The sequence below is a fragment of the Lentinus tigrinus genome (assembly GCF_003813185.1).
Source record: "Lentinus tigrinus ALCF2SS1-7 unplaced genomic scaffold L226scaffold_44, whole genome shotgun sequence".
In the NCBI taxonomy this organism is placed as follows: domain Eukaryota; kingdom Fungi; phylum Basidiomycota; class Agaricomycetes; order Polyporales; family Polyporaceae; genus Lentinus; species Lentinus tigrinus.
Genome location: NW_027137953.1, coordinates 98,181 through 125,994, shown reverse-complemented (window position 1 = coordinate 125,994; position 27,814 = coordinate 98,181). Strand labels below are relative to the sequence as shown.

At 56.9% G+C, this 27,814-nt stretch overlaps 10 protein-coding genes across 10 annotated transcripts; 7 read left to right on the top strand and 3 right to left on the bottom strand.

Annotated features, from left to right (window-relative positions):
• Positions 1-397: 397 nt before the first annotated feature.
• Positions 398-671, bottom strand: L226DRAFT_575377 (uncharacterized protein; the record flags this gene model as incomplete). Its single annotated transcript, XM_067685183.1, has 2 exons — positions 398-429; positions 485-671. 2 exons carry the CDS (start codon positions 669-671, stop codon positions 398-400), a joined length of 219 nt encoding a protein of 72 aa, XP_067530296.1.
• A 1,030-nt stretch (positions 672-1,701) lies between these two features.
• L226DRAFT_267498 (uncharacterized protein) lies at positions 1,702-5,244 on the bottom strand. The gene is made up of 5 exons (XM_067673443.1): positions 4,901-5,244; positions 4,776-4,836; positions 4,620-4,674; positions 4,386-4,558; positions 1,702-4,333 (listed from the first exon to the last, which is right to left on the bottom strand). The coding sequence occupies exons 1-5, from the start codon at positions 5,012-5,014 to the stop codon at positions 1,902-1,904; spliced, it is 2,835 nt and encodes a 944-aa protein (XP_067530295.1). The 5' UTR covers positions 5,015-5,244; the 3' UTR covers positions 1,702-1,901.
• On the top strand, positions 4,826-6,046 carry L226DRAFT_267540 (uncharacterized protein). Its single transcript, XM_067673444.1, has 2 exons — positions 4,826-5,492; positions 5,544-6,046. Exons 1-2 carry the CDS (start codon positions 5,159-5,161, stop codon positions 5,807-5,809), a joined length of 600 nt encoding a protein of 199 aa, XP_067530294.1. The 5' UTR covers positions 4,826-5,158; the 3' UTR covers positions 5,810-6,046.
• A 3,163-nt stretch (positions 6,047-9,209) lies between these two features.
• L226DRAFT_267493 (uncharacterized protein) lies at positions 9,210-10,379 on the top strand. The gene is made up of 5 exons (XM_067673442.1): positions 9,210-9,266; positions 9,340-9,606; positions 9,667-10,003; positions 10,060-10,226; positions 10,300-10,379. The coding sequence occupies exons 2-4, from the start codon at positions 9,524-9,526 to the stop codon at positions 10,180-10,182; spliced, it is 543 nt and encodes a 180-aa protein (XP_067530293.1). The 5' UTR covers positions 9,210-9,266; positions 9,340-9,523; the 3' UTR covers positions 10,183-10,226; positions 10,300-10,379.
• L226DRAFT_267477 (uncharacterized protein) lies at positions 10,342-11,847 on the top strand. The gene is made up of 5 exons (XM_067673441.1): positions 10,342-10,783; positions 10,846-10,981; positions 11,045-11,256; positions 11,319-11,750; positions 11,803-11,847. The coding sequence occupies exons 1-4, from the start codon at positions 10,503-10,505 to the stop codon at positions 11,590-11,592; spliced, it is 903 nt and encodes a 300-aa protein (XP_067530292.1). The 5' UTR covers positions 10,342-10,502; the 3' UTR covers positions 11,593-11,750; positions 11,803-11,847.
• On the top strand, positions 11,621-15,098 carry L226DRAFT_526419 (uncharacterized protein; the record flags this gene model as incomplete). The annotated part of the gene is made up of 9 exons (XM_067679045.1): positions 11,621-11,750; positions 11,803-11,898; positions 11,953-12,818; positions 12,888-13,215; positions 13,617-13,665; positions 13,760-13,905; positions 13,990-14,127; positions 14,179-14,262; positions 14,320-15,098. The coding sequence occupies 9 exons, from the start codon at positions 11,621-11,623 to the stop codon at positions 15,096-15,098; spliced, it is 2,616 nt and encodes an 871-aa protein (XP_067530291.1).
• Positions 15,099-16,334: 1,236 nt separating this feature from the next.
• On the top strand, positions 16,335-18,072 carry L226DRAFT_563207 (uncharacterized protein). The gene is made up of 6 exons (XM_067683548.1): positions 16,335-16,577; positions 16,635-16,718; positions 16,773-16,850; positions 16,918-17,097; positions 17,162-17,396; positions 17,459-18,072. Exons 1-6 carry the CDS (start codon positions 16,421-16,423, stop codon positions 17,646-17,648), a joined length of 924 nt encoding a protein of 307 aa, XP_067530290.1. The 5' UTR covers positions 16,335-16,420; the 3' UTR covers positions 17,649-18,072.
• Positions 18,073-18,671: 599 nt separating this feature from the next.
• On the top strand, positions 18,672-19,987 carry L226DRAFT_563206 (uncharacterized protein; the record flags this gene model as incomplete). Its single annotated transcript, XM_067683547.1, has 4 exons — positions 18,672-18,788; positions 18,851-18,919; positions 19,058-19,200; positions 19,255-19,987. The coding sequence occupies exons 1-4, from the start codon at positions 18,759-18,761 to the stop codon at positions 19,985-19,987; spliced, it is 975 nt and encodes a 324-aa protein (XP_067530289.1). The 5' UTR covers positions 18,672-18,758.
• A 683-nt stretch (positions 19,988-20,670) lies between these two features.
• Positions 20,671-21,803, top strand: L226DRAFT_267417 (uncharacterized protein). Its single transcript, XM_067673440.1, has 4 exons — positions 20,671-20,907; positions 20,963-21,196; positions 21,249-21,429; positions 21,482-21,803. Exons 1-4 carry the CDS (start codon positions 20,748-20,750, stop codon positions 21,723-21,725), a joined length of 819 nt encoding a protein of 272 aa, XP_067530288.1. The 5' UTR covers positions 20,671-20,747; the 3' UTR covers positions 21,726-21,803.
• Positions 21,804-24,929: 3,126 nt separating this feature from the next.
• L226DRAFT_575371 (uncharacterized protein) lies at positions 24,930-26,607 on the bottom strand (the record flags this gene model as incomplete). The annotated part of the gene is made up of 5 exons (XM_067685182.1): positions 24,930-25,981; positions 26,050-26,139; positions 26,206-26,310; positions 26,379-26,455; positions 26,510-26,607. 5 exons carry the CDS (start codon positions 26,605-26,607, stop codon positions 24,930-24,932), a joined length of 1,422 nt encoding a protein of 473 aa, XP_067530287.1.
• Positions 26,608-27,814: the final 1,207 nt, after the last annotated feature.

The following is a 27,814-nucleotide window of genomic DNA, read 5'->3' as shown; positions in this document are numbered from 1 at the left end:
ACGGCCGCTAGCAGCGCGGGTCGCAATACCAATGGAAGCGAGGACTCAGGAAGGCTCTCGATTTTCCACACGGAGCTGGCGTTGTGGAGAGTTTGGTGATCCCCTCAGCCTCGAATGCTCTACGGCCCACCGGGATATCGACATCGTCCACCTTCTTGGTACACATCTTGGTACTATGTACGAGCTCCGAATCCTGCGGCCTGCCAGCGTGTCAATGTTGTCCTCCGAGTACTTAGGTGACGCGTGCTCGTCGTGACGGTCGCCAGGCTCGTCCACGGCCCCTCGCGAACGGCGAAGCGGTGGAGTGTGGGCACTCGACTCGGGAGGAGCTCAAGTGCGACTCGGACCGCGCGCATATAGCCTATAGCCCAGGGGACACGTCCAGTCCGCGTCCGCATCAGAGTCCGGCGTGGCACTCGGTGCAGTGATCTACGGCAACATATCGTGAGCAGAGGCGCAGAAAATGCCAAATCGCACAACTCACCGAAGCGAGCTTCTTGCAGCTTGAGAGCCTGACAGCGATTCTGAAGCTCGAAACGAGCCACACCGTTGGTCCCGGCAGCCGCAGCCGCAGCACCGTCAGGGAGTCGCCGTGACTCGTCGGCAGCCCTTGCAACTTGCAGCGTCACCGTCGTGGCTTGGACGAGGGAGCCGAGCACAACGCCAAACATCTTGATTTTCGAGGTTAATCGTTAATCGATAATCCTTGGCCGCTGTTCATGGGGGACCGTGTGTGAGCACATGTATCCGTGTGTCCGCGAGTCCGTGCGTGGAGTCCACATCCCCACCTTGATCCTTCGCAACATGCATGATCTTGGACTGCCAGCGTGGATGCGGAGGACAACCTAGTACATAGCGTTCAAAGCGGACTGAACTCGAGATACTAATAGCGCCAGAGAAGGATCTCCTCGTATCCAATCCAATCCAATCCAATCCAATCCAATCCAATCTAATCTAATCTAATCTCACCTCACCTCACTCGAAGCTTGTCTCCTCCCAACGTACGTGTTCACCCCACCTTGAAGCTTGACCCGCTCAAGAAAGCACCATCGACCATTGACCGAATGACGATGTCTCCCACGCAAGAACCCCAACCAGCGGAAACACAATACAATAAATTCGACGGTGCGCACGTACGTACGCTGAGCAAAAAGAACACACAGACCAAATCTGGAGAGTCAAGTCGAGAGTCGAGAATCGAGAGCCAAGACTAGATAGCACGAAAATCGAACGTTGAACATAGTACGAGCGAAGAAAAAGAAGAACGAAAACCGAAAACCGAAAACCGAAACCGACAAGCAATTACACGCCCGCGGGGCAGTCCTCCCACCCGCACACCCGCCCACCCGCGGCCGCCTGTCCTTGTACTTGTAGAGTACGTTATATAACCACATCGCAAATCGCAAAATCGCAAAATCGCAAATCGCAAAACGCAAAATCGCAAACAGCAAACCGTAAGCCTCCTCCTACTACGACTACTTGCTACAAATACAGTACGCATCACCGTTAACCGTATCACCGTATCACCGCCCTCCTCGCACGCATCGCGCCGCGGCGTATGTTACTGTAGCTGCTAGCACTGGGCCGTGCGCAAGTCAAGTCCGTCCGCATGTGCGTGTATGCGTGTGTGCGTGTGTGCGTATGCGCATCACCGCCACCTATGTATCATCATCATTATCACCACCACCACCAAGTCGTGCCAGAACTGGGAGGAACTGCGTCGGCAATGTCCACGTCCCTCGCAGTCCCCACTACCCCGCAGCTCACAACCCACACCAGTCGCGTCGCGTCCCCGCACACCGCACACCGTACACCGCACGTGCAGGACGGCGAGGGGCGCGGCGCCGGTGGGGGCAACGCAAACGACTCGCGGCTCGCGACTCCGCCAGCAACGAGCCAACTCAGCTGTGAGTGGGCAGACCAGCGCCAGCCGCCATCCGCGCACGGGGCGAATCACTGGCAGCAGCAGCAGCGGCGGCGTCGCCGACACCATACCCTCCCGCCCCAGCCGCAACCCCGTGCCTCAGCGACCCCATGGCGCGGTCACAGTCACGGTCACGATCACGGTCTCGCCTCTCCTCCTCCTCCCTCTCCCTCTCCCTCTCCCTCGCCCTCTCCGTCTCGCCCTCCCCCTCCCCCTCGTCATCCTCATAGTCATACTCGCCCCCGTCCTCCTCCTCCTCGACATCGTCGACCTCATCATGGTCCCACCCCGCAGGCCCGAGCAGCGCGCGCTTCGCATTAGCGGGCCCCAGGGTCTGCGACGCGAGCCGCTTGAACGACGGCCGGAACGACGCCGACGACGACGTCTGCTGCTGTTGCTGTTGCTGCTGGGCCATGTACTCGTACGAGTCCGCCTGGTCCGCCTGAGCCTGAGCGTGCTCGCCCCCAAACGCATGTGCGAGCGACGAGCTCGCCTGGCCCAGCGCCGCGCCCGCGTCCGAGGGGGGTCCAGACACAGAGTGGGACACCGACACCGACACCGACACCGAGCCGGCGCTGCTCGCCGCCGTGCCCGCGCTCGAGCTCGACGCGGGCCGGTTCAGGAGCTCCGCGATCTTGCTCATCCCCGTCCCGGGGAGGCTCGTCGACGGCGGGCGGGCGAACGCCGCGGGGGGCACGACGGGGCTCATGCTCTTGCTCTTTCCCGCGCCCTGCCCGCTCACGACCGACTCCTTGCGTTTCCGCACGAGGTTGAGCTGCATCGGCGCGTTGCGCGCGAGCACGGCCTGCTCGTAGCTCTTGAGGTCCTCCGTGTCGTGCAGCGTCGTGCGCACGGTCGAGTTGTACCCGCCCTGCTGCGGCTGGCCTTGGTACGCGTTGGCATGGGGGTCTTGCGATTGCGAGGCGTCTCCCGTCGACGGACGGGCGTACGAGCCGAGCCGCTCCTCTGCGAACAGTGGCGGCGTCTTCATGCTGGGCAGGCTTGCGACGCGGGAGTGCCTGCGCGGCGGGCTTGGCCTCCCAGCTCCGACCATGCCGTGGCCGAGCTGCGAGCCCGGACCAGTCGGAGTCTGCAACGGAAACATGATGCCGCCTCCTCCCCCCGACGAGTTCGGACCCGTGAGCGGCGTCTTGAGGTACATTTTCCAAAAGTCGCGCATCTCCTTGCTGTCCATCCCTTCGCGACCGCCCGCGCTCTTGAGCTGTGCGATGAGGTCCTGCGTCGGGGTGGCGAGCGAGAGCCCGTTGGTCGAGTTGCCAGGCGAGAACGGAAACCCCGAGAAGAATGGCTGGCCGTCGTTGGACAGCCCAGCGAGGACGTTCGGGTCGTCGAGGCTCATGAGCCCGAAGGCGGACGAGAAACCACCCTCACCCTCGTGGGAGTTCGTACTCTGGCCTTCGCCCTGGTATCGCTGCTGCTCGTGCTCTTTCCCGCCCATGTCGGCCCGAGTGCGGAGGTTATTGAATCCGGGTAGCGGCAAATGGACGGCACTGGAGTTGGCGCTACTGGGGATCGAGTGGCTATGCCCAGTACCCGTGCTAGCTGCGTCACTGCTAAACTCGCCCTCTGAGCCCGACATGTCGTCAGAGCGAGGCTGAGCTTGTTGTTGCGTGTACAATGACGTAGCGGCGCCATGAGGATACGGTGCGCCGGAAGCAGCGCCTGTGTGGTATGAGGAGGACGCGACGGCGGTCGGCGGGTGCGTTTGCAGGGAGGGTTCGCCGCCGGCAGCACCCGCCGCAGAGTAGGAGACCGTCGTAGGGTGACTCTGACTGCGTGGGCCGTACGGCTCCTCAAAATCCTTCTGAGAGTAGTGGCGCTGAGCCTCCCACTGCACTGGTGGAGGAAGGGTATACCGATCATACTGACGATCATACTGGGCATCCTGGGCACCGGCGGCGGCGGCGTAGAGACCAGGGAGGGCGCCGCTGGTGTCAATGGAGGGCGCAGGCTGCGCAAGGGTGAGACTGCCGTTTTGCATGACGCCGGCACGGCTGAGGAGTTCAGCCTGAGCACGCATGCGGGCCATGGCATCTGGGTTGTCGATAACGTCGCGATGCTGCCCTTGAAGAACCGAAGGCATCGGACTCTCGGAGGGAGCGAGGGCGGAGGCGAGGGGAGGGAGGGATGTATAGTCGTGGGGGTAGACGGCGGACGAGTGGATAGCGTACTGATGCTGGGGCGCATACATGGAAGACAAATTCATCGTACCTGGAGGCGGGGCAAGAAGGAAGTCGTCTGGAAGTCTTGGAGCGCCGAGGGAGATGGAGTGTCGTGCGACGCCTGCGGGCGGAAGGGAGGGAGGCAGCGGATGACCAGGACCAGCAGGAGCGGTTTGACGATGGAACTTGACGTAAGTGCATCGACACTTTCGCTGAACGCACTTTGCTGAGGGGGTGTGAGGGAAGAGGGAAGAGGGAAGAGAGAGGAAGAGACGTACAACATGGGTTCGCGCCGTCGCAAGGAAGACTAGAGGTGACACACTGGTCGCAGGCTTGCTTGGAGGTAGTTGCGCGGGAAGCTGCGGCAAAGCCCTTGCGTCTGGAGGGAGCGGTGGTGGTTGGGGGCTTTTCGGAGGCATGGCACTTGTTGATGTGTCGTGAGAGAAGGTCGCTGGGGGAGAGTAAGTACTGGAAGCGCTAGGTGGTCTGTGGGACTTGGAATGGAGACGTGCCTTCTGGCGAACTGATCGCCACAATGCTGGCACTTGTATGGGCGATCTCCAGTGTCTAGAAGGCAGAGGCGGTTAGCAGGGGGGGAGTCGGGATCGGGGAGCGGTGGGGAGCGCGGCAGTGGAGAGTGGGTGGTGGAGAGGGGAGAATGCACTTACGGGAGCGCATGTGTCGGGCGACATGTTGGGGCCGGGTAAAGGTGGATTGGCACACCGGGCACTGCGGGGAGGGGTGAGCTCGCTGTGGGGGACGACGAGGAGGGGAAGGGGGACGGGGGACGGACCTTGTGGTCGCCGGCCATGGTGTCGAGAACTTGTGGGGGGATGTTGGTGGAAGAAAGTAAAGGACGGGATATGCGCAAAGGCCGATAATTCGCTAGTGAATCCTTGTCACACATTAATCACCCGTGGGACTCTGACGTCATCTTTCCCACTGTGTCGTCGGTCTGATCCTGCTGTCTGCCCTCACTTTTGCCACCCGCACTGTCGCATCGGGGCGGTTGCGTGCTTGCCATCGACACACTGCGTATCGCCTCGCGTGTATGCGTGTTTCTGGGGATGCGGGGGCGGTGGGAGAGAACGGGGGTGGAGCACGCAGACGTAGTGGAGTTGGCGACGTCATTTGCATTATTGCGAGATCGTGGTCGGAGATCAATACGTCAGAGCGTGTCCGAAGCGGGCAAATTCGCCTGGATGCCGTGCTCTTCGGATCTTCGTGGCACGGGATGCACCAGCCCGTCGTGCTTTGTCGCGCGCGGACGGCGCGAGAAGGGCGTTCATCCACACGAAAGACGAGCGAGTGCACGGAGACTGCTGCGGAAGAACACGATGCGCAGTTGTTAGCCTATTTATGCGTGCACCCCGAGATTGATTGCTGTGAGCCCCCCAAACCGACTTTGTGCGCGAGAAGCTCTGACGTCTGCATAGCAACCGAGGACGCATCATCCAGCAGCGATGACACGCTTCCCTCTCCGATCGCTCCCCCAGATCGCACTGTCCGGTCCTTTGCCAACGCACCCGCCTGTCTCCATCCGCCAGTCCTCCAAGTCCCCGGCCCCGGTGTGTTGGAGTCCGTTCTGCTGCGCCGGCGGCCCCAACTCATCACCGTGCAACTTGTTTGTTCTCTTGCGCTCGTCCTCACACTCCCGCCCAGGACTGCACCCGCACGCCGCAGAAGTCGCGCAAGGCCATAAAGTTCGCACCCTCGATATGAGGCTGATAGCATCAGATCGAACCACGGACGCACTCTGTCCCGTTTTAGTCGACGGCGTCAGCGCGTCACATCCTCGCAGGGCGGCGTCACAAGCGGGCATTTCGCCCGCCTGCATGACGTCGGCGCTGCTGCATGGTCATCTGCATCCTCCGTCGCAGCGTGCCACGCTAGAATTCACCGTCGGCCTGACGACCTCGCCTCTGCGCCTCCCGCCTCGCTTCGCGTCCAGTGCAGGCCAATGGCGATAACTACGTCCGGGACGCTCACACTGACATGGACAACTCGCACTCGGACCGCCCACCAGCACCATCAGCACCCTCTTTCTCCCTCTCTGCCATTCCCGCTAAGTAATAGTTGCAGAGCATCCCGCGCGCACATCGCTGGCGTTCAATAGCCCGACTCTGATCCGCTCGTTCCGCGTCTTATCGTCTGTCAGTACATACCCTCCCTGTTAATGTCCATTCGCGATCACCCTCGGATCTCCTCCTTCTCCCGGATCCTTCTTGCCACGCGCATCTTTCAGCTGCTATCCGACATCTCCATGCGCGACCGCGACCGCGACTTCAACTGTCAACATATCCGGTTCCGAGTCGTTCGATCCCCAGTCTACTGTACATCTGAGCCACACCCAGCGGTCTGACCGTTGACGCTTCACTCAGGCATGAAGAGCAGCATCGCAGCAATCATCTGCATCAGTGCGCACACTGGTCTCACCCGGCCTCAAGCACATCAAACCCTCAGCTGCGCCGATTCTCCGGGATGATCTCCGACCGAACCCAGCGTCCCGCTCGTCTTGAGTCTTCAACTTGGCTTCAGGCGCTTGCAGCCGGAATCTTCCCTCAGGTGGTTCTTCCGCTAGAACACATCACCCGCGTTCTCACCGCTGACCACCTTCACTAGCTGCTAGTACTAGCTGCTAGCCACGGCCTAGTACTAGTACTAGTGCGTCGTGACCACCCCCAGTCATTCAACATTATGGCGCTCTGAGTTCTGAGTCTGGTCTGCACCAGGCTTCGTCGCTTCACCACCTGCACGACGGCCGTACATCCTGTACGAACCCCCCACCCCGACTTCCGACTTCCGACTTCCGACTCCGAGCCACCTCGCACGCAGCGCACCCCAGCCACGTATTCCGAATCCAGTTTCCCCCAGCACGATTCACGCCCTCCTGAGTCCTACGTCCTACCGGATGTCCCTCCCCGTGTTCCCGGTGCTGCGCTTTATGTTCGTCTCCCATCCCCCATCCCCCGTCCCCCATCCCCAGGACCCCCAAGGCCCGTCGTGGAGGTTGCAGGCAGCAGCACGGCGCACGGTCCACACTCCACATTGCCTTCGCGCTGTCGCGTATTCGCAATCTCCCGACTCCTCGTCCGCTCGTTCCCGCCACGGTGCTTTGATGCATGATCCACGCGTTTGCAGAGCCGCGCAGTCTCGTTTTTCAAGGGTTCTCAAAAACCCAGTTTGACCGTGACGACCCCTATCTATGTAGGACGGACTCGGGCGTCTTGGCGTTGGAACTTGGCTGAGGCTCCGCGCCGTAACCCACGGACCCGGGACCGTTGACAATGACACGGTGAGCAGTGAGCACCCCGTTCCATCCGGCGCACGCTCATGCATTTATCTTAGTCTACGTTTGCGTCTGCGGCCTGCCCGCCTTACGCATCCTTTTTCTAGTCTGTACACAGGTGACAGGTTCGCCCGGTGCTGAGTCGCGGTACTGCATGCACACGGGCCCTCCCTCACACTGTACACACCACCACCACCACTACTACGTTCCCTCGGGCCTCTGCACCGGAACCGGTTAAATATCACTCCGCGTCCGAGGCATGCAGCATGCTATGGCCTCACCCCGTCGCCGTCGCCGTCGCCGTTCGCCGTCCGAGTCGGAGTCCGTGCACCTCGGGACGACGTGCCGACCGAGTCCTGGCGTCTCGACTCTCACGGTGCATGGGAACTTCGTCCTCGGGGTCGGCGGCCCTCCCACTCTCCCGGCCTCCCACTCTCTCGGCGGGCGACATCTACGAACGGGGGTGTCGCGGCGGCGATCGCTGATAGCCTTTGGGTTAGCTTCAGGCCTCGAGCTTCGGCTTTCTCACGCCAGGACCGTACACGGGACGGGGCACCACCCGGCACGGCACCGTTGACTCTAAGTTGAGTGCGGTTCTCTCACGAGCGGGCGAGCGAGCTCAGCCAGCAAGGTGCGTCTCGTCGGCGCACGGACAGCTACAACTACAGCCACGGAGGTACGAGCACTGCACGCTGATGGACAACGGTAACAGTAACACCGTCGAGTACGCTCTCGGGGTATCCGTGCGCCGTGTGTGGTGACGGAGCACTCAGGCAGTACCCGGCCCATCCCTCTCCTAACGGCGTCAGCAGCGTGGAGGACATCCGACACAGGGCATCACCAAGGCTCGCCATCCCTCCCTCCGACTCTGCCCCGCCTCGCCCTCCCGCCCCCACCCCGCGCCGCCCCACCCCAGAACTTTGTACCTTGTTCCCTCTTGCGCACGTCGCGGCCCGCGCTGCCCAGTCCCGGCTCCCACGACCCCGCCGCACGTGCTGACACCCGACACCCGACACTTCCGATGCATGTCGCCGTCACGGTGTCGCGCCCTCGGCCTCGGGCAGTCCTACGCTCGGAGACTTGGAGCTTGGAGAGAGGCCGGGGCCCGGGCCCGGAGCACATGCACGTCCATGCAAATGCAAAGACTCATGAGCCCTCCCAGGATCATGATGCACACTCGGACAGAGTACAGAGCACAGAGTATTCGAGTACGGTACGCTGTACGCCGGAGTTGTCGTCATTGCCGCTCCGCTCAATACTCTCCCAACTTGAAGTGCTCGGCCACGGCTGTGGCAAATGGCAGTCTGCAGGTATGTGAGTCACGGTAGCAGGTTCGTACGCGGGGGCCGCGTATATGTACTCGAGTACTGTAACATGCATACATAGGCAATTTAGGCATAGGCATAGGCACAGGCGCGAGTATGCCCCGGGAAATAACCACAGTCATCATCAACCACGGGGAGTCCAGACCTGCGCAGGGCGCACAGAGCACACGTAACAGTACTCCACCAACCCGATCGTCTGGTGCACGTTCGTCGTTCGATGCACTCCGGCGGAACAAGCCATGCTTAGATGGAATCCTCATGTCCAGATCTCGTAGGTGCCTTTAGATCGTAGCTCAGGTGCACCTTCATGACATTGCTAAGGTTAATAAGTTATAAACGTCCCGAGCTGGAGTTGCCACTGGGACGAGAGAGCAGTCGGGGAAGATAAGATAAGATAAGATAAGATAAGATAAGATAAGATAAGATAAGATAAGATGATTAGGATTAGATGTCGCCATGCCGTGCACACGCGATGACATTCTCAAACTCGCACCCTCAAGACGTTCTGAGACCTGCGCATGCGAAGTTGCAGTTCTCTGCATATTGTGAGTCCCTGAATACGTTCAGATTCCTGAGGCCTTAATGAACGTTGACACCTTGCGCCTCCACATCGCGCAGCGTCACAGGCTACTGACAGTGGCAGGCAGACCGTCGAAGTCGCGCTCGCCATGCCTGCCATGAGTCCGAGTCCCTTGCGGCCGCGGGCGGATGGGGCGCCAGGCTGAGATAGGCAGCTGCAGGCAACCTATTATGTAGCTCGCTGCACGTCTATTTCGAGCCTCGAGCCTCCGTGGGTGCATGTATGAAGCTTTTGAAGCCCGGGCCCTCCCAATGCAAGTCGGTTCTCAGGCCACTTGTCACCGGCATGATCAAGTTTAATCCCCGGTGAGTCGCCGGCTACGTCGCCCGCGGAGTATTGCCAGGAGCTCATGCCGTCTCTTGTAGTATTGATCTGCGCTATCAACGTCCCTCCCGTCGAGATGTAGCGCAGTCGCTTGGCGTGCTCTGCATCTGCTCGAGGACTCGCGCGACGTCTGTGCCGCAGCACAGGTGTCTGGCACTGACAGCCGCCACAGTCGACAGTCGCCCGCTCAACGTCAACGGACGCGGCCATGCCCCCTGGAAGAGGCGACCCAGGACTCCGGTGTACTCTACGCAAATTCGAAGTTTGGGATGCAGAGAATGGCCTTCGCGACGATACGTGGCGTCAAGTTCTCTGCCTACGGGCGAGGTGTGGTTGGGGTCATACTCACATCCTCGTAACTCAAGAATCATCAATCAGGTGCGAGTCCATGATCACGTATCCCGAGGGCGGACTCACATCGACGTTTGCTACAGGGGTTGAAGCTCACGCGTAGCATCGAAAAGCACGGCCCGGGCTACGACTCGGGGTGCAATGCGTCCTCACCTCACCTCCAGACACGTGCGCAAAACTTCAGTACGGGTGCGGGCCCTCCCTAATCCAAGTCGATTCTCAGACAAGTCGCTGGCATCTTCAATCCCCGGTGAGTGAGTCGCCGGATAAGTCGCCCGCGTGTTGTTGCCAGAAGCTCATGCATCATGCCGCATCTTCTGTAGCATTGATATGCGCTATCAACTTCCGAGTCCCTCCCTTCGAGATGTAGGGCGGTCGCTTCGTGTCCAATGGCGTGCCCTGCGTTTGCTGGAGGACGCGCCGCTTGGGGCCGCTCAACGTCAACCTGAAAGGAGGCAAGCCAGGACCCCGGACCCCGGTGTACGCGCAAGGCAACAACCATTCTTCCCGCATTAGAGTCTCCGTTATGCGGTCTCTGCATGTAGGGCCTGTCCTGGAGCAGCAGGCGCGAGCACACAGTACTGGAGTATCTCGAAGGCGGCAGACTTACATCGACTTGCATATGTATTACAGCGATCGAGGCTTACGCGTAACATCGGAGAGCACAGCCCAGGCTACGACTCGGAGTGTAATGCGTCCTCACCTCAACACACGCGCGCGATACATCAGTATTGCACTTGACACTGCGGACAAGGTGTCGAGCTCTCCTCCATTTTGCGACCGAGTAAGTGGCATCTACCGCCTCAGGTATGTCGTGTTGCTCTTCTCGCGAGCTGATGAGCTGATTTCCTCCATGCTACCCTATGCAGGGTTAGATCCAAAGCCAAAAGTCGAGCTTCGGAGATTCTGCACATCCGCGACGAATGTCAGGAGGGAACACGATTGCCTGAGGGAATCCTAGAAGACCTCGACCGGCGTGGGCACAACATCGGCATCAGGAACTTGGTCTGTCTGTCTGTGTCGTACTCTAATCTGATTGGGGACTCATACTTGATGCCACGTTCGCAGTGTCATGATGTGTGCTATTTCGGATGTCGAAGAGAGTTACTTTGCCACCCATACCGTGCGACCGTTCGCTCGAACAAATCATTGTGCTGGCAGTGTTGCTCGCACCGCCTTCAAGGGCCCAGGTCCCCCGCTCAAACTCCACCATCTCCCACATACGAGGCAAGCTCGCAACTTACTTTACACTTGGCAACAACCGACCTCGATGCACAAAAGTGAGTTACGTCCATTCGACGCAGGAGCTCATGGAATCTAATCGTGGACGGTTCGCATGAAGTAGTATCACAAGCCTTCACCCACGCCGCCCACTGACGCAGCGCCGCACGGTGCCTGACAGATGGCGCAGTAGCATCTGTTCATCCCCGCAATCCCTGACGGTCGCCTCCCTGTGCAAAAAGGACGTGTCCAGAGCGTGTCAAGCAGGGCTATACATACACAACGAGCTGGGGTCAGGCCGTAACGCACTCGAAGCGGGTTTCACTTTCCCAACCGCGCGGCCGGGCCCCGTCGCTCTCTCTCCTTCTTCCTTTCCTTTCCTTTCCTTTCCTTGACTTCGGCCGCTTTGCGCTTACGACAAGGATGGCTCAGCTGCTCAGGAGCGTGTTTGCATTCACGTCTGCGCCGGGGAATGCGCGTCGCCGGGGACACAGGGCCGTCGCCAAGAAGGTGGGCGCTGCGCGGATGTCTCGTCATAATTCCGAGGGAAAAGGTATGTCAGTGCGTATCTGTCTCGGCGTGGCCACTGAAAGAGTTTGCCCTAGTGCAATGGGAGATGCTGTCGGTTCCTCCGACCCTTCTTGTCCTCGACGCCGGAGATGATGAGCCGATGACTCCCGCGTGGTTTGGAGAGGACAATGGTGAGTAACGATGTCCAGTATACGTTCCTCTCGTGGACTCATGGCGTTGTTCAGCAGCTGAAAGCTCTCCTCGGAGCCCGCCTGTGGCACCGGTCTGCTCCGATCTCAAGCTGCCATTCGAGCTCTGGGAGTTTGTGTACAGTCATCTGGAGGACGGATACGACATCCATTCTCTCGCCCGCGTTTGCAAGGGCTTGAGGAAGGTCGCGCACGAGGCAATCAAACGCCACGCTAGATTCGTAGAGGCCCACAGGGCTGTGGAACTGACGTCTTACGAATCGATGCTCGACTTTCTAGCTCTCATGCAATACTCGCCGCCGCGTCTCTCCCTGGCCATCCGAGACTTGACCATCCACCACAAAATACGTTGGAATACGACCTCAAATTCGTCTCTCCCTACGGTTCTTATCCAGATCTTGAAGTCGCTCCCCAATCTCCGAAGCCTGTCTCTTCACATCTCGAGCGCCGAGTTGGTCTTGGTCTGTCTCCGAGCCGGCCTAGCTTCCGTGGTTCACCCGCACCTGCGCGTCTTTTCCACCTCGCTAGCCTATACTCCGGATATTCTTCGTTTCATACAACGACATCCCACCATCGAAGATCTCTCCATCCCCGACTACGATCTTGGGGTCAACGCCCTCGATCGCGAGAGCGTCCTCCCCTCGCTTCGCATCCTCTCGTGCGGGCTTCCGACGTTGCTGCGGTTCGGACGGGCTTCGACCCTCACCCACCTCCATCTCCAAGTCCACGTTCCACAGACCCTCGAAACCGTAGCTTCTCTTCTGGGAGCGCAGCTCATCAGCCTCCGACTCGGGGTCCTGGAGCGGCTTCCGGACCTCCACTCTCCCCGGATCGTGTGGTCTCCGCAGGACATCCTCACGCGGTTCCCGCGTCTCGCGTACATCCAGATCCACATGTTCGAGGTTTGTACCCTCTCCCGCATCTGTCTTCATCTGCGCTTGTCATGCTGACTGCCAACGTACGTGTATCAGCCCGACCTTTTGCCCCATCCTATTCAATGGCAGCAGAAGCGCGACAGGTCATTCAAGCTGAGCAGACGAACACCGCTGACTGTGGCGTGGGTCCTCGAAGAGGACGCGTGGGGAACGCTGCTGGACCCGCGCGACACCGACATCGTGCGTCAGCTCTTCGACGAGGTGGCGTTCGACGTCCTGCGCTACTGGACGCCGCAGATCACGCGCGTCGTGTATGGGGACTCGGGTACTCCGGACATGTCTGTCACACTGAGTTCGAGCGGAAATTGTGTAGTCCGCAGCGAAGATCCGTCCTTGGGAGAGGACTACTGGAAGCGAGTTCAAGGTTAGCCTTGACCGGAATCGAGAGACACAGTGGCTTCAGGAAGCTTCCTCACGATACACTCCATACGCTTGAAGCGTTGTATTACCACCCATGTATCTGTTAGAGCAGCACGTCACTGTATCAGAGAAATCCCATGTCATTACTACTTTGCAAGCGCTTCGCCTCAGGGCGCTGGCATTTAAGCGGCCTAAGTCCATCTGGCCACCTTTGCTCATTCCCTTACAGTAGCTTACTTGTGGCACAATATGAAGGCCGTTGTCACAGGGAACGGTATGAGGAAGCAGGGAAAGCGGCGTTTCGCTTGGAACCCAGAGGATCACGTGACTCCGCCACATGTTAGCGGGGAGGAACCCAGGCGTCAAAGCGGCGGCTCTTGCTTCTTTCCTTTCTACCACTCGCAGCACTTGGTCTGCATGGAAACCCTTTACTCGTGCATTTGCACTACGTCAGGTCAGTCTCTTCGCACTACTGCGTCTTGCTGTGGCCGTGGAAAATTTTCTCGCCGTAAACAAGTCGTTCTAACCACTGTCGTCCTGGTCTGCAGTTGTATACCCGCGATGACTGCTATGCTTGCGAGACCACTTTCTACGCGTTACGACTCCGTTATGCGCCCACACACGCCACTTCACGACCGTACCGTCACGAACGCTCCATTAGAACATGCTTACAACAGGAATCACGCCACACCAGGTAAGGCCGCATTCGCGGCACGCAACCACCATTCATTGTTGTGCTCGTGAGGCTGACTATGCGTGCATTCGAAATTTCGTACAGAGTATTATGGGAAGAAGGGCGGCGCGAGCACGCATACGAAGATCTCGGCCCTTGAGTATGGGCACCTGCCAACGACAACGAGCCGACTGGCTAATGTGCCTAGTAGGCGAAGGAGACGCGGCGCGTCGCGAGAGAACTGTATGTCATCTATACATGCACTGGTTGCTGATACTGACACGATTTCCATAGATGTCCCTACGGCGCAACAGGAGGCGTCCGCGTCAGTGGCGACACGCCTCCGGGTGGCCGCCGATTTCGGGCGATCCAAAATGAGTAGGTAGCATGGTCATCATCACTTCGGTTCGTGTCCTGACATACTCATAATACTAGATACGTTCGAGGAGGATGTCAATCCATTCATCGATCCCGACAATGAATGGGATGTCTCTCCTGAACCCTCCCACGCTAACACCGCCTCATCGCCGGAGCCCGCCTGCGATAATCTCCTCGATCATCATGCGGACTCTACTCAACAAGACGAAGAGACATTCGTCTACATTCCGCAAAGCGCCACCACTTCCTCCTCGCATCCTCCTGATCGGCCGGAGCGCATCCCAGGCGGAGAGAAGAGGTCCCCAGCGAGAGCGAGACGACAGTCATGGAAGGCCCCAGGACCTTCGCCTCTGTCCCAAACTATCAGCCACGTTCATTCCAACCGTGCGTCCGCTCGGGAGCTCCCGTTAATGGACGCCATGCTGGACAACGTCGCTTCCGGATATCATCCCCTCAGTATCCGCCCGCTCCCTAGGACATTCGCCGGCAAGCACAGGGGACGCGTAGCGATTTCTCTACATTACAATTTCTTACTCAGGAACTTCCTCCGTCGCATCTATTTCCTCGACATCGAGTCGCCGGAGCTGGACTTCGTGGACGGGGAGAGCATCGAGTTTCTCCTTGACCTACAGGTCGATCTTCTAGAAGGCTTTGTTACCATCCCTTCATTGTCGTCCTACGCCATCGCAGACCGCCCCGCGCTTGGTTCGCCTCGTCGTCGGTTTCTGTGGAGGTCCGGGCAGACGTTCCCCCGCCGGCTCGAAGACTACGAACGAGCAGCTGCGAAGTTGCTCTCGCGGAAGCGCATCTCTCCCACACATCAACAGGGCATATAGTCTCTCGCATCTATCATCATTCACATCATTTCGTTTATACTTGCAGTTCGGGTACCATAAGGGACGTTGTCTCGTTGGACAATTTCGATGGAAGGGGATGGTTTACGAGTATCGAGCACTGGAATGCGTTAATCTCCATACATGCTTCCCACTCCGCATATGCTACCCTCTCATCTCCCTCGTCGTGCTCTCGCTGCTGTATTTGTAGATAGTTACACCCTGTATCCTTGGTTCTCGCTCTGCTGGTCGCTTTCGTCGCTACGCTAGTCACCATGCCTTACAACTCACTGGCCACTCCGATATGCGTCTATGTCAGGCACTGACCGCATCAGCTGTCGTTTCCTTCCACCCTCGAGGCTCCCCGATAGAGACGATAATACTTCCTCGGTAAAGTTCCACGATCACCCCAGCTCCCGCGGGCGTCTGAGACATCTTCGCTTCTTGCCTCCGTTCACCATGTCCCCTCTAGCTCTTTCCGCATCTCCCTTCAGGATTGTTCTTAGGACAGACAATAATCAATCTTCTGACCCAGTAGGATGCATCATCTAGCCCGGAAGCGACGTGTAGACCAGCCACGTCATTGGTTGTTGGGCGCTCCTATCGTCCGGAAAGCAACGACTCCCACTACAAAGGGAAGTCACGGCGACTTTGAAGATGCAGCTTGGATCTCGGACCTCATCACTATACCTAGTGAGTACGGGCGACGGGCATGCTCACGTCGAGTCGGCATTTCTCGGTATCTCGCGGTCGCCACAGTTGTATTGTCGTCAGTTTCAGATCGATGTGCAGTTGAGAGCACTTCAGGGCACATCAAGCATCGCATGCGTTCCTCATACTATTCTTCATACAGGTGCTCTTTGGGTTCAAGTGCCTTGGGAGAGCCATCCTTCTCTTGACGGGGACACACATGCGATCACCACTTCCGCCCCAACAACCGCCCGATATAATGTGACCGTGACCCACGTCACATATCACACGGAAAGTGTCGAGTCATCCCGTCGCCAATATGCAGTCTCGGTTACTGAAGCTTGTGTCCTATAGACTGTTTCAGTGCACAGTCAGGATGTCCACCGCAATCCTCGGTGGCGGGTGGAGACGGACCGAGCCGAAGCCGGGTGCGATTGAGACTCCGCTCCAGACTCCGCAACACAATCGGATGCCGAATCACGGCTTTCCTCCCAGCTTACCGTACCCCTCAGCCACAACCACCACTCCGCGACAGCATATCCTCGCTCTGCACGTCCAAAGCTGACTCTCAGTTGTTCAACCATCCCGCTGCATTATTTCTTGTTCCCTCTTCTATATCCTGATACGTCCACCACATGCGTCTACGCTCGCCGCTCGCCGCTCTCACCGCAGCGATCTTGAACACTGTCAATCCGAGCCAGCATGTTTCTGACGAAATGAGTTGCTCCGAAACGTTCCATGAAGGATATGATGGCGCCTCTGACGATCCTCTCTCGTCATCAATGTCCTCAGGTCCGTAACCGCCTCGTCTACAGCCACCCTGCATTCTGATCGTTGCAGCGACAGTAGAACAACTCTTCGACATGGAATTCAAACCAACTTTAAAGCTACTTACGAAGCCCCTCGAACCACAGCCAACACTGCAGTCGCATGGTTCGTACGCCCTCCCTAGCCATAGACCTTTCGCGACTGATCGGTTATACCCAGATGTCCTGATGGACATGATTGACGAGCAGCTTGACATGGAAGAATTGGACTTGGATGAAGATGATATCTCTAGCATCAGTGAGTGGGTCTGCGGTCTACTGGTCGCCGCCCGAGTGCTGATCCGTACTCGCCCTCATCCTATCAGACTCTCTCTCCCCCCTCACGCCCGTCGACATGGACACAGGAGCGTTCCTCCTCACAGACTTCCATCCTTTCTCCGAAGACGATAGCTCCATGACGAGCTTACTGTCGCGACTGCCGAACATCTCCGACATCACCCGAGATCCCGCTGACCAACTTGAAGCCGTACCTGCGCACAAAAGTGGTGAGTCTTTGGTCCCTCTTCCGATGACATTTAGGTCTCTTACGCCTGAGAACATCACCTGTAGATCGACCTATTTCTAACCATTCCGGAGCGACGGCAGCATATCACGTTCTCGAAGTTGAGATGGTCAAGCAGTATGTCCGGGATCTCGAGCGCGGAAAGACGTGGGAAGGCACTGCTCGCCAGGGCCTTCGTGCTCGAGAGGACAGGAGGCACCACGTACTAGACGAAGCACCCTCGAAGCGTCCGGATGAGGCTCCTCTAAGCCTGCTTTTGATTGAGAATCGATTTGCTGTTGCGTGAGTATTGTCTCTATGCTCTCATCGTCTGCGCCTGAATGAGCCTGAACGATATTCTACAGGGTTAATCGCGCCTATAAGTCATGGGACCCAACCTATCAACCCTACCCGGAGTATCGTTTCTCTCTCGAACGCGACCCTGTCCTCAACTTCGGCGTGCGCAAGCCCGAGTCGGGATCATTGAACGAGCTCCGTGTCGAGCGTGCTCGCGTTCTCCGTTCCGGATTGCTTCCTTTCCATCCAGACCACTAGATATCCGTGCTCGACCACCCGCCAGTCAATCCCTGTTACGCCACACGGCTGACCTGGTCATGACAACATCCTACGTGTAGATCTAGCATTCACCTCGCGGCTACGACATCACTCTTGAACACCACATATCACCGCCGACTCATCTTACGCTCTGTACCACCTTTGTGTTTTCGATTAGGCTTTTCACCCGTTACGCTACATAGGTATCTCTCACAGTTCGCGTCAACACCTCTTGCTTAGTCCGCTTTGCATTCCGCTGTACATATGCTTTGGTTCCGTTCGATTTCTCTGTCTATCTATCTGTACAAAAGTAGCGTCCTCTTACATTACCCGGATATCAGTAGGGCTGTAACATACTCGTACTCGTTCTTCGAGTCGTCTCGAGGCTCGAACCTTGCGATAATTCTTACTGGCCAAGTGGCACATCGGATGCTCCTGCTTGCTGCGCTTCTCTCTGCTCTTTGTCAAGTGCGTCAAAGCTTTTCCCGCTCCTCCGGAAGACGATCCTCTCTGCCTTTAATGACACTCGAAGCCAGTATTGAATTCCTCGGACCTAGGCTGTCTGATGATCAAGGTTGCCTCTGGGTACCCATTGTCACGAAGAGGTGTTAGCTAGCTAATAGCCACTAATATGCATCCGAATCCTCCTTTAACTCTCCTCATTGCGCTCTCGTCGCGGTCTGATTGTTGAGGATTCGGGAGACAGTACAACTGGTACGTATTCTCCTGATCCCTTATTAGACAGCGAGCCGTTTGACTACATCGCATAGCTTCGTGTATGTTACGAGACGTGCCCGGAAGGTCAAAGAGGGTCGCGTGTGTAGCACTCCTTTGTTGGGACCGCTGTCCCGTGACCCGTTCGCTTGGATCGACCGGCTTAGGCAAGCGCGAGTCCAGGTCACTCTTTGCCTTCTACAACCACTGCCCGGCCCTCACATTTCTCATTCAACCTTGGCTCCTGCATTCCTCCTAAGATGGCGATCGAAGTCGCGTCATATATCAATGTGCCTTCTGGGGCCCTAACCACCGGGTCTCGCGCTCACGGTGAATTTCGCGGAAGCACGGGAAAGCATCGTCTTTTGGAAGACAACATTAAAGGAGGAGATAGGCATGTCAAGAGGACTTGCATTCGTGGAGAAGGTACGCACATCACTGGTTCTCTGCTTCTACCCGGCCATTGAAACTATGTGCGCATACGCCAGATGGAAGGACGGAGAAACATCTTCACGTACGCGTTCTCGCACCCGCGGACTCCACATCATCCTGGGCAGGTAAGCACTTGTAGTTCCCTCTTTGTGTTCGAAACTCAGATATGAAACCCTCAAGGAGCCATTTCGGAATATTCGTGTGTGTCTCGAGAAGAGGATGAGGGACATCAGAACACATACCCTTTCTATGAGAGCACCCAGCCAATGCAGCGCGAAGACACTCAAGCACTACTATCGGCATACCTCTCTATTCTAGAGCGGAAGGAGGAGAAGAAGAGGAAGGAAAAGCCGTCAAGGAAAGATGAGGGTTTAAGGATCAATGTCATTGAACAATGTCTCCAATAGTACGTCTACACTCTATGCATAGTAACAATCGCCTCTAATTGCATCCGATATAGCCACAGCAACGGCGAGCAAATTCCGCGGACCCCCCCGTCTGGGTATGAGCGAGACATCGTTGTTCGCCCCTGCGGTACTCCGGGGACGCGCCCGACTCCACCCCCCCAACTACTGCCACCTGCTGGGCCATACCAGTATGAGATCAACGATCCCGACGGAGAGTTTCTGGATCTCCGCTGGGAGGAGTGTACCGCAGACGTATTCCTAGGCGCAACTGCCGCTCAGAAGGGCTTCACTCTTCAAGCCTCTGAGAAGAAGAGGTCATCTTTCGACCGCCTCTCGGAAACCTGCTCGGTGGTCCACAACATTCGGACTCCCCTTAGGCGGGTAGTCACAGCCGTGACTGACCCGCACGCGATAGAGTACTGGGTCTACCTTGCCAGAGTGGAAGGGGAACGAATTGAGGCTCGCGCTGAGGCTCGTGCCAGGGTGGAGGCCGAACGACTCCAGGCTGTCGCGGAGTCCCAGTTCAACGGAGAAACTTCCGACGACGAACAGGAGGATTATCAAGATGAGGCCGAGGACAATGCGGAGGAAGGGAAGGCTGAGGAGATCTTTGATTTCCTCTTGGTGGCTCTACAAGAATCGGCCGAAAATGAGCAAATCGACGGCGAATCGGGAGAGGAGTTTGACGGTATCTGCCACGGTGAGGAGCTTGAATGGGACTCGGACTCGGATTCGGACTGGGATTCTGGCAAGCTCGATGTTCCCGATGATGTCGAGTCAGGCTAGACTCGGTGTGACGGATACAGCTACTGGGCCAATGACCTCTACGGAAAGACAATCTTGTATAGCGCTCTTACGAATGATTGATGTATTACAAGTGTTGAATTGAATGGGAATGCGGACGACCTGTATGCAATATTCTCATTTGCTGTAGCATAATCAAAGAAGGAGGTGTTGTTTTCCGGAAATGAGAACACGATTGAGGGCAACGGCCTTGATGTCGAACATAGACAAACATGATGATGGCATGCTGCAGCCCGGAGACGCCGACAGTGGCTCTGAATCTTCCACGAGCCACTGCCGTATGCAGTCTAAACGCGGATGGTACTACCCGCTTTCATGCGTGTGTGCTTCCTGAGGCGAGTCGCGTACACAGTAGCATACTTCAGCATGTCAAAGGACTCGGCGTGGCAATGACAAAGGCGGCCTGCCAACGTCGGGAAAGAACTACGGGAGATTGCGGTAGGTGTCTTTGGATACTAACTGAGAATTCGCCTCACGAGTTGAGCCACCTCTAGCAGACTGTGTGCAAAGCCAGACGACTTCAATCCGCAAATCGCGAGCATGATCTTGGGGTCGGACCAATGAGTACGTGCTACAAATAAGGTTCTCGCTTAGTGGTCGGTCTAGACTTTGGTTCCTGAACATCTGCGATCCCTCATACAACCCACCCGTTCTTGCCCTTCTCCCACCAAACACTTCTATCTCTCGCTTCACTGACCCTTCCGGGATCCACTGAAAGACTGTGCTCTATCCGCCAAGCATAATGAGGCACCCAGGCTATCTCTGTCCGGCCGTCCATTTTCTCGGAGCTAGGGTCCCTGCAGCCCCGGTCGTTACCAAGGTTTCGGTAGCCCCGAATCAGCCAGAGAAGCTTGCGACACGATTCTCGATAATCATTGACCTACAGCAGGCATTATACGTTGGTGCGTAACACCGCTCTGTCCTGAAACATTCGTTTCCGCTCATTATGTCTCATAGATGCGGAGAGGAAGGGGCGCTATTATTACTATTACTATGTCTACGAAGTGGATGACCTTGCCGAAGAGTCCTCTCCAGAGAAGGCCACGAAGAATGACTCCCAGGAAGAACCCGCTCTCGGAGACACCATACACTCTCAGACCCTCCCATTGACGGCCGATTCAGTGCTCGGTGCGTCCTGTGCTGCGGCTGTTCCGCGAAACCACCAACAGCTCCGAAGTTCTTTGGGAGACGGTGAGAAGCGACGGCAAATATCTGAACATGACTAACCTCGAGTCGCTGATAGCAGCTCTCATCGGCGAAGAAGCATCGCCGTCTCACATCCGAAAGGAAGAGGAGGAGATGGTGAAGTCCTTCATTCAACGACGTGCTCGCGGGCTCAACTCCCCGAAGTCTCCACGAGTGGACTCGCGCAAGTGCGCGAAACCGCTTCGGTACAAGCTGACGGCTTACCGCTGCGAGCGAGCGTAAGTATATTCGTTCGATTCATTTTGTCAGTTTACTAATAATTATCTCCAGTATAAATGAGGTCTGCTCTCAGCTCAAGCTAGTCCCTCCGTTCAAAGCTACCCCGGGTAGAGTCATTATGGACAGGCCGGCTGAGGGTTTTGCGGGAGTTGTGGAGGAAGGTATATTGGATCCGGCGGACAAAGGTACTGACGGCGGAGCTCAGAGGACTCTGGAAAAGATGCGGGAGGGGTTGAACATGAAGGTTTCCAAGAAGGTTTACACGGTATCGGAGATGCAGGCGCAGACAATTTAGTAAACATATGCGCCATACTATACCGACCGCTGCGCCATGACCTGTACCTGAAGATCTCCGCAGAGGCCCTGTCCCAAGAATTCAGGATTTTTTTAGTTTAGGAAGCTTGTACATTATCATCCTACGTTTATGCGTCGCGTTGTCTTCGTGACGGTGCCGACCGATTTGTCGCGGGAAACAGCGGCACGTGACAGGCCGCAACCACCGCCGGTCCGCGATCGCATTCACTGCACTCCCTCCCTGACTGCGTTTCTCGTGGTTGGACCATTTGGACACTCTCTCCACTGACTCTTGCACTTCTCAATCCTCCTGCTTCTCTTGCTAGACACAGGAAGCGGTCACAGAGACTCGATTGACATACTCAACTCCAAACAATCTTTCCGCAAGTGGCGCGTCCTGGTCCATCCAATGGTATCCCCTACTGTGATGAGTCGGATGTCAGGTAAGATAGTTGTCTTACACGATACACTGAGAGCCTTTTGTACTCATTCATACTGCTCTGCTTCTGTGCAGCGGCAAAGAAGGCCTTCCGGAAGCCCAAGAACAAGTCATTCATACCGTTCCCAACGGCAGACGTAGAATATACGGACAGCCCAAATCATTGCTCAAGTATTGCACAAGAACAGAACAAGACACCGTTCCCGCTCGAGGACGCCGCCATCGTGGTCCCTCCTCTCGAGTCTCTTCCTGAAATCCCCGATGAGGATGAGGATGTGCATTCTTTACGCGTCTCTCCGCAATGCCCTGACCCCCCAACAAAACGCCCCGTCACGATGAAATATCTCGTTCAAAATCAGCGCTACACTAATCAAGATGCCCTCGCCTCTGAAGGCACTCAGGTTACACCCATACCGGGGCCCTCTCCTCCGCCATCCCGCCTTAAAGACATTCGGAGGACCGTCCGCAAGCACGGACGTTATAATATTCCGGGGTTGAAGATCTCCCGTTTGGTTCTTTCCCGCATTCCCCCCACTATTTCTGAGCATGACGAACCCTCTTTCACGCCTCGGAATTGGAGATATGGCTGCCGGAGCCCGCTTCCTAGGGAGAAGAATGTCGCGCCGCGTCTTCCAGAAAAATTGCGCTTACGCGGAGAGAACCAGACGTAAGTTTCATCAGAATCTTCTGCCGAGGTCTTTGTGCACTTATCTTTAACGACAGATTCATCGGTGATCTCGGGGAGGTCGACAAACCACCTAGTGCCAAGCCGGCGCGCAGGACGAGGGTGGTCTCTCGAAGCTTCGGCCGAGACAGAACCGCCATTCTCAACCAGTTTTCCCTATAGTCATTTCGTTGGTCATCTTTCCGATCCTTGAACGACATGCGACGGAGGGCGGAAGTTGGGATGGAACCACGACATGTAGGCCGAGTCTCCGGGGCCTTGGGGTTGGTTTCCAACATATTCGAGTAATTTATCTCATACATACGGTTGTGATCATTTGATTGTATCTGTCTCTGTTTCTTGTGATACTCTGGTTTGATGAGAAGGAATACCTTGCTTATTTCATGCGCTATTCTGAACGGCCAGTAGGCTCGTCGCTCGAACGTGACCTTGACGCTTTGCCATGACTCAGGAGTGGAGAGCTACCTATTTGCCTAGTATGTGAGAGTCGCAAGTGATCCAATGCGTAAACTTCAGTGAATCTCGACCTGGTCACGTCAAAAGTGATTTTGACCGGGGTCGCCTTGAGCGCCTGAATGTATTCCAACCCGCTTACTCGCTTAGCGATGGTTGTCGGTTGACCTCCCACCACCACCATCCACTGCCTTCCTACTGGTCTTCATGAGTCCACAGCGCCGGGCGTACATTCCGTCTCCTCTTTCACAATCTTTCGTGGCGCGGAGATACCAAAGAACCACATTCGGTCAGCTTGACGACGGTACGTCCGACTCGTCTTCCTACACGGACGCCAGGTTTACTCACTCGCAGGTGAATCAGGCACCGGCTTGAGTCCTTATTCATTCCTGACCAACGTTTACTGCAATGGAACTTGGATCAACCCGGTATACAACGTATGCCCCGATGTGGATATGTCACCCGTCGAACCGTGTCCGTTGTTCTGGATGGTTCAGAAGCTCGGTGAGTTCTTTTGGTCAATCACATAGCCCATATGTGTGCCTCTGACAGTTTTGACGCTACCAGACGCTGGAAACATTGGCTGGTACGCAGCAGCAGCGGAAAGATGGCGAAAGCGCGACCTCAGAACCAACGGAAGATACACAAGTGAGCCCTTTCAACCATTTACGAAAACGACATATCACTTATTATGATGGTGCGGTAGTATATCGACCTTGTATAAACGAGGGCTGCCCTTTCTGTTCATTGACCGTGAGTGATCGCTGGGAGGAACTTGTAATTGACGTCCGTGTCTTCCCCGATTTTAGGCCACGTCGCGTTGCCATGATGCCGCCTTTGTCTCCCGCCGTGAGCAGAAAGGCTAGAGGGGCAAGCACTCGTCGTCGGAGTCTCGGGCCATACCTGCGCAAGGAAGACGCGGAGTTCCTGAACAACTACCCTAAGAAGGTTCGCCGCCGATATCGGCCATACGACGAAATCGTGAGGCGGCGGAAGAGGTACTACGACCAGTGAGTCTCGATGTCAACCCGCCTCTGAGCTCCCGTGCTGAAGTGAGGTTTAGAATTCTCGCACAGCAAGCGGTTCCCAGCGTCGAGAACCTTATGGTGCAACCACAACTCTTCACTATTCCTGTCGCTATTATGGCGTGACGCCGAGGGACAACCAAATTCCGCGTATCCGCTCAAGGTCAAGGCCCCGGAAAGCGTCGCCATGTCAAGAACCCATCCGTACTTCCGGCCCCCTTCGTATCTATGTATCACTCACACTCCCGAGCCTATCATACCCGTTGTATTGTACTTCCAAGGATTGATGTCCTTCGATGTCGCGTTCATATCGCATTCTGTGCTCCTTCTCAGCGACGCTTCCTCCTGGTCAACCTCGATTTCGTACATTATATGCAACGGTAGCACGTTCATTATAAATAACAATGTACATCTCATATATTGCGCTTGACGTATCGGACACTAGCAACCAAGCACTCATACATACATGCGCGATAAATAAACGTCCGACGACGTATTCTCTTCCCTTCGCAGCGCGACGCAGTCTGCGCTACATTCCCAACAACCCGACAGCGACTTCGGGCTCTCGAGAGCCAGTGAAACATAAGACACAACTCTTCGCCTTCAGATGCGATCCCAATCCATCGTCACCGTCACCTGACGCCGCCCATACTTCCTCTTCGGACGTCTCAGCTTCGGACGCGAGGGGAGGGGGGCCCCTCTCGGCGTGCCCTTGGACGGAACAGGCCTCGGGGCCTCGCAATCGTACTTCGGGCGCGGCGTAGGGGAAAACTTGTTGTTAAGATCCATACATGCCTGGAGGAGCACATAGTGGAACTCCGGCGCGTGTGTCCGCCACAGCGTCGCGAGGTCGAATGTCCTGGCCCGCCGCATCGCGCGCCGCTTGAGGAGCTGCGGGAGCAGGCGCGCGGCGACGCGCAGGTCGCGCTCTTGTTTGGGGACGGCTTTGTGAGGCGGGCGGGGACGGTCGCTAGTCCAATCCGGATGGTCGAGATCGGCTCTGTGAGACGGGCGGGGACGGTAGTTAGGACTGTAGGGCCTCCAGTGCTTAGGCCGAGGTGCCCAGGTGCCGTCGGGCATCTCTCCAGGCTCGAGGTAGTTGGTCCAGAAACGAGGATTGTGGAAACGCGCCTTGCAGTCGGGGGCGGGGATAGGGACGTCGAGGGTGACGACTTGGGAGAGGGAAGAGGGGCCGGGCTTGCGCCACTTGCGCTCGCTCGGGATGCGGTCGCGCTTGTCCGGACCCTCCTGGGGTGGACGCTGGGGGGCGGTTTCATCGATAGCGACGATCGGTGAGCGAGGGATTGTCTTGACTGGTCCCTGCTTCTTGGAAGACACAGTCTGAGAAGGAGCGTCCTGAGGTGCGGCGGGCTCGACGGCGGCAGTAACCGAAGCAGAGACGGACTGCGACGAGGACGAATCCGCGACTTGTGGAGATGGCGGCGAGGCGGCAGAAGAGGATTCCGTCATGGCCACGTCTGGGTTCGAGATTGCAGAAGACGAGTCCGTCATGACCACGTCCGTATCGGCGGCGACGGTCTGGTTGTCTTGAGCCTCGGGTTGCTTCTCGCGTGAGACGGGCCTGATACGTCTCATATATTGATCACTGGTTTTATCCACTTGCTTACGGTGCGGGAACACCAAATCCCAGCCTTCTACATAGCCAGCGACGAGAATACGTTGAGGGCCCGAGCGTGCCAACCGATAATCAAGGACAACTCACCGATTTCGTCACCCATCTCCGACTTCAGCCATGCAATCTCTTCGATATCCACCTCTTGGTAATCATGGCCCGGCACGACCAGGTACCAAGCTATGGAGCAAGATGGCGTGTCAGTACTCGACATCTTCGTCTCAGTAAACAGCAGGAATCACGTACGCTTCTTGTACAACTTTTGTATCCACTCACGGGGGAGATTGAGGTTTGGAAGCGGATCGTCCGGAACATCGACGTCTTCGCCGAAGCCTGGATACTTTTGGGTAACTGGGAGCCGGGACGCCCATTAGACACGCCGTCCGCTAGAGAGGTCGATGAGATGAAATGCGACTTACGGTACGGCTTGCGACGTTTCCTGGGTGAAGGGCCCCCATCGTCGTCATCACGACCGCGCTTTGCGCCCCTCAGCATCCTTGGGAACGGATCTGAGCGTTCACGCACACGACAATTGAGCAAAGCGACTTACTCTTCGAGTGCCGGGAACATCGAAGAATGTGCCGGCTCAGAGGAAGACTGTACCGGCGCAGACGAAGAATGGAGGAAGAAGGGGTGGTTTCGGAGCATAATCGACGCTAGGACCGAGTGGCGGTCTTCGCTAAGTGATCGGTATAAAAGAGGTGAAGATAGTCGCAATTGAGAGTGGGGGATGGGGACGTGGTTGCGGATGCGTCGTGGTTGTTTGGGAAGGGGCGGAAAGGCAGCGGGACACGCAATATGTCCCGGCGGCTACGGCGCGTGTGACTATTGCGGGGCTCGCGCTCCTCGTGTTCCAGCGCTCACCACAAGTTCCAGGACAGTCCAGAGACCAGAAGAATCTGCGAATTCTACTGAGGTGCAGAGCCGTAAGTGGTATGGCAGCCAGCCAGCGCGAGCTTTCGCTGATTGTTTGACGAATAGACGATGGTTGGTACGGAACAATGGACGCTGCTGCTCTTCGAGTTCAGCCTTCTTGTTCAACAACCTGCATCTCGTTCAAAGAACCAGCCTTGACACGGTTACCGCGTATAGAACTTGACGGATTGCCCCTCCAAGAGCTGAGGTCAGTAATCGAAGCCGGAAGCACGAGAGGCGCACATTCGTCCGCTTGACCCACTATTCGCAGACCTCACATAGGACGGTGTTAGATCATGTTCGTGCGCCGTGACCGTCGACGGTATCGAGCACCAAGACCAAGCAAGTCGGTGTTGATCCGCCTTGACGTTTCGTACTAGCTGGTGAGTCTCGCAATAACATGTCAGCGACGCGATATTCTTACCTACCATGGGCAGGATCTCCAGCCGGCCTCAGCCGGAATTCGTCACTTACCAGCTACTGCCCTTGTTCCTTCTGGGCCTCAAGGCCGACTGTTGAGAGTCTAGGTTACACTTCACGAACCTGGGTGCCCGGTGCCGGCAGACGTGATCTCAAAGTCTGTGCCAGTCAAGTGGTTGATGCGTTGGTCATGCCTCCCGAGAACGGCTCGGACGGAAATGACTAGTCATACCATCCAAGGTACGGTCCTTCCTCTTCTACACATCTATTTCTGCTGACTTACCCATAGATCAGTACTCGTGCTGAAGCGCTTCGCAACGGCAACTTATGGCGTTTACCTAGCACGACAAGCCGTCTACAAGTCAGCATCCACGGGGTATATCAATTCCTTGTTCGACCCCCGGGCACGAGGACTTCCGTCCGCTGCGGTTGCGAAGGACTTGGCCCCAAGTTGCTCGTACCCGCGGGGTGCGCACGAACGCTGCCGTCAACGGGGGAACGATGATGGCCTGGTGAAGGT

Coding starts and splice junctions, on each gene's coding strand:
- L226DRAFT_267493 (XM_067673442.1), top strand. CDS start 9,524: ATGAAGCTTTTGAAGCCCGGGCCCTCCCAATGCAAGTCGGTTCTCAGG. Junction 9,607..9,666: donor ATGATCAAGTTTAATCCCCG/GTGAGTCGCCGG, acceptor CGTCTCTTGTAG/TATTGATCTGCGCTATCAAC. Junction 10,004..10,059: donor ACTCAAGAATCATCAATCAG/GTGCGAGTCCAT, acceptor CGTTTGCTACAG/GGGTTGAAGCTCACGCGTAG.
- L226DRAFT_267498 (XM_067673443.1), bottom strand. CDS start 5,014: ATGTGTGACAAGGATTCACTAGCGAATTATCGGCCTTTGCGCATATCC. Junction 4,675..4,775: donor CGCCCGACACATGCGCTCCC/GTAAGTGCATTC, acceptor TCTGCCTTCTAG/ACACTGGAGATCGCCCATAC. Junction 4,559..4,619: donor GGCGATCAGTTCGCCAGAAG/GCACGTCTCCAT, acceptor ACTCTCCCCCAG/CGACCTTCTCTCACGACACA.
- L226DRAFT_267417 (XM_067673440.1), top strand. CDS start 20,748: ATGAGGCACCCAGGCTATCTCTGTCCGGCCGTCCATTTTCTCGGAGCT. Junction 20,908..20,962: donor ACAGCAGGCATTATACGTTG/GTGCGTAACACC, acceptor TATGTCTCATAG/ATGCGGAGAGGAAGGGGCGC. Junction 21,197..21,248: donor CCGAAGTTCTTTGGGAGACG/GTGAGAAGCGAC, acceptor AGTCGCTGATAG/CAGCTCTCATCGGCGAAGAA.
- L226DRAFT_267540 (XM_067673444.1), top strand. CDS start 5,159: ATGCGTGTTTCTGGGGATGCGGGGGCGGTGGGAGAGAACGGGGGTGGA. Junction 5,493..5,543: donor GCACCCCGAGATTGATTGCT/GTGAGCCCCCCA, acceptor ACGTCTGCATAG/CAACCGAGGACGCATCATCC.
- L226DRAFT_563207 (XM_067683548.1), top strand. CDS start 16,421: ATGCGTCTACGCTCGCCGCTCGCCGCTCTCACCGCAGCGATCTTGAAC. Junction 16,719..16,772: donor GCCAACACTGCAGTCGCATG/GTTCGTACGCCC, acceptor GGTTATACCCAG/ATGTCCTGATGGACATGATT. Junction 16,851..16,917: donor AGATGATATCTCTAGCATCA/GTGAGTGGGTCT, acceptor TCATCCTATCAG/ACTCTCTCTCCCCCCTCACG.
- L226DRAFT_267477 (XM_067673441.1), top strand. CDS start 10,503: ATGCGGTCTCTGCATGTAGGGCCTGTCCTGGAGCAGCAGGCGCGAGCA. Junction 10,784..10,845: donor AGTGGCATCTACCGCCTCAG/GTATGTCGTGTT, acceptor TACCCTATGCAG/GGTTAGATCCAAAGCCAAAA. Junction 10,982..11,044: donor ACATCGGCATCAGGAACTTG/GTCTGTCTGTCT, acceptor CCACGTTCGCAG/TGTCATGATGTGTGCTATTT.